This window comes from Montipora foliosa, chromosome 9 (assembly GCF_036669935.1).
Source record: "Montipora foliosa isolate CH-2021 chromosome 9, ASM3666993v2, whole genome shotgun sequence".
In the NCBI taxonomy this organism is placed as follows: domain Eukaryota; kingdom Metazoa; phylum Cnidaria; class Anthozoa; order Scleractinia; family Acroporidae; genus Montipora; species Montipora foliosa.
In genome coordinates this window covers 22755145-22757644 of record NC_090877.1, presented here as the reverse complement: position 1 = coordinate 22757644, position 2500 = coordinate 22755145, and the positions used below count along the sequence as shown (strand labels likewise).

The window sequence follows — 2500 nt, the reverse complement described above, 5'->3', positions numbered from 1 at the left end:
CTTTCTTCTTCACATGATCTCGTGAAAAGTGTACTTGACCGAACCGCAAAATGAAATCTAAAATTTTACGAGAGTGCTTAGGCCTACTCACTGAAGCGAGCGCTTAGGCTTAATCAGTAAACGAGTGCTTTCTTCTTCACATGACCTCGTGAAAAGTGTACTTGACCGAACCGCAAAAAATAAAAGCTAAATTTTACGAGAATGCTAAGGCCTAATCACTGAGGGAAGCGCGTAGGCTTAATCAGTAAACGAGTGCTTTCTTCTTCACATGATCTCTTGAAAAGTGTACTTGACCGAACCGCAAAAAAAGAAAGCTAACATTTTACGAGAGTGCTTAGGCCTAATCACTGAAGCGAGCGCTTAGGCTTAATCAGTAAACGAGTGCTTTTTTCTTCAAACGATCTCGTGAAAAGTGTAGGCACATTAATGACAATAAGTGACGTCAACGATATCTTGCTGATATATATCTATATAGTATCAGAAACCCATAAGAGTTGCGCGAATATTCAGTGCAAACTGATTGGTTGAATGTTTCAGTGCTAAGTACCATATTTGGAAACCCCTCGTTCTTGTTGTTCCAAATATGGTACTTAGCAAGTTGAATATACAGAAGCTTGTTTCGCAGCACACAAGGGGCCGTTACACGTTTCAACCCTTATGGGTTTCTGATAGTATATATACCGGCAAACGAGCATAACGTCTCACGACTTTTCCCTAATTCTTTAGTTGAGAAGCTTTATTAAGAAATTAGTATTAAGTACATAAAAAATATTAAATAAAAACTAATAACTATCAAGTAAAATCCATGGCTATCTTCCTTATTTGGGCACAAAAAAAGATTATAGGTTTAAACTAACTGAACACTGAATTCACATTCACAAACTCGGCATACATTAAAAAAAAAAAAAAAGTTCAGCGAAAATGTTTCTTTCTTTGAGTGGTCAAAACGTCAGCTAAAGGTTTCCTCCTTGTACTTTCCCATTGGTAAAAGGCTGCAGGTTGTGCTCAAGCTCTCGTCCACTAAAGTAGCAAACAATGTCAATTACGCGTGCATAAATTATTAAACTAAAAGATGTGAAAGTTCTGTGAGTTTTTGACCTTAACTTGAAACAGCATATCTCGAGTACCTTTTCAGGAGAAAATATAATTGGTCTAATTGGTGTCGGTATACTTCCTAGACAACTGTTCTCGAATTGTAGAGAAAGTTCTTCGACAACAGTACGGCTTGATGATCTACCCTCACACGAATGAAATGAAATGATCGCACAGATCTGCCCGTCCAAGAATGACCTGATGACAGTCCAACAAACACGGCACTCTACAAACTAAATCGCCCAACAGACAATGCAGTAGAATCTTCCTCTGATTTTTTACACCTAAACAAGCAAAATAGAACGTAAAATTTAATTTTACGACAACAATTTATTTGCAAACTGTGACGAACAGTTTACTCCCGTGACCCTAACCCGCGATGTTTCGCACCACCTCTATAAAGAAAAGAACGCCCGATTGCAGGTTATATTTTTCTCAAAGCATCACCTTTTTTGTAAGCGATTGCTGAGAAACGAATAAGACGAAAAAAAAACGGACTCAGTAAATGACTTTTGCAGTAAGCTCAAAGAAGAAACTCACTTCAGTTTTACAGAAACGTTCATCATTCTCAACAGCCTTCTTGCGAGGTCTCCAAAAAACGTCTTTTCGTCTTCGTATGTGTGCCTTCACAAACATCCCTAATTTATACTCCCAAATCTTTAAAGATAGGAATATTAACACCCCACCGATGATACCGAAACCTGCTCTCCACAAAAGCAATTTCCAGAAATTTGTCTCCATCTCTTTGATTGCTCCTGTACCACATGCAACACTCTCCACGCAACAACGAGTAAAAATAGTTCGTCTGTCTGCTTCTGATGTTTGCATGATTGGCTAGACCACGTGATCTAGCCAATCAAGTATAACGACTCAATATCAACTTTACAAACAAATGATAGAGCAACAACGGTTCAAAGAGGGCCGCAAACGAAAATGTTTCCTCGGAGTTAACGAGGAAAATGTTTCTGAACAATTCAGAAACATTTTTGCTTCTTGGGAAGCAAATTTTGGTTTATTCTGAAAAGGGAACGTGGTCTAGCCAATGAAGCATAACGACTCAATATCAATTTTAAAAACAAATGATAGAGTTCCATAGCAACTGAAAAGGGAAGGTGGTTGATATTCTGAAAAGGGAAAGTGGTCTAGCCAATCAAGCGTAACGACTCAATATCAACTTTACAAACAAATGATAGAGCAACAACGGTTCAAAGAGGGCCGCAAACGAAAATGTTTCCTCGGAGTTAACGAGGAAAATGTTTCTGAACAATTCAGAAACATTTTTGCTTCTCGGGAAGCAAATTTTGGTTCCGCGACAACGGTTCCATGGGGCCGCAAACGGGGAAACATTGCCTTCCGCAAGAATGTTTCCGCAACATTGTTTCCTCGTTTGCGTGCGCCTTTTAATACA

General features: G+C 38.8%; 1 protein-coding gene across 2 annotated transcripts in view; it reads right to left on the bottom strand.

Moving 5' to 3' along the window:
- Nucleotides 1–728: 728 nt before the first annotated feature.
- Nucleotides 729–2500, bottom strand: part of LOC137970029 (uncharacterized) — a 16610-nt gene continuing 14838 nt past the window's right edge. The window contains exon 8 of one of the 2 annotated variants that reach the window (XM_068816482.1): nt 729–1376. In XM_068816482.1, coding sequence (XP_068672583.1) covers nt 1240–1376 — 137 coding nt within the window. In that variant the 3' untranslated portion in view covers nt 729–1239. The remainder of the gene's footprint in view (nt 1377–2500) is intronic. The other variant, XM_068816483.1, reaches the window with a different exon arrangement.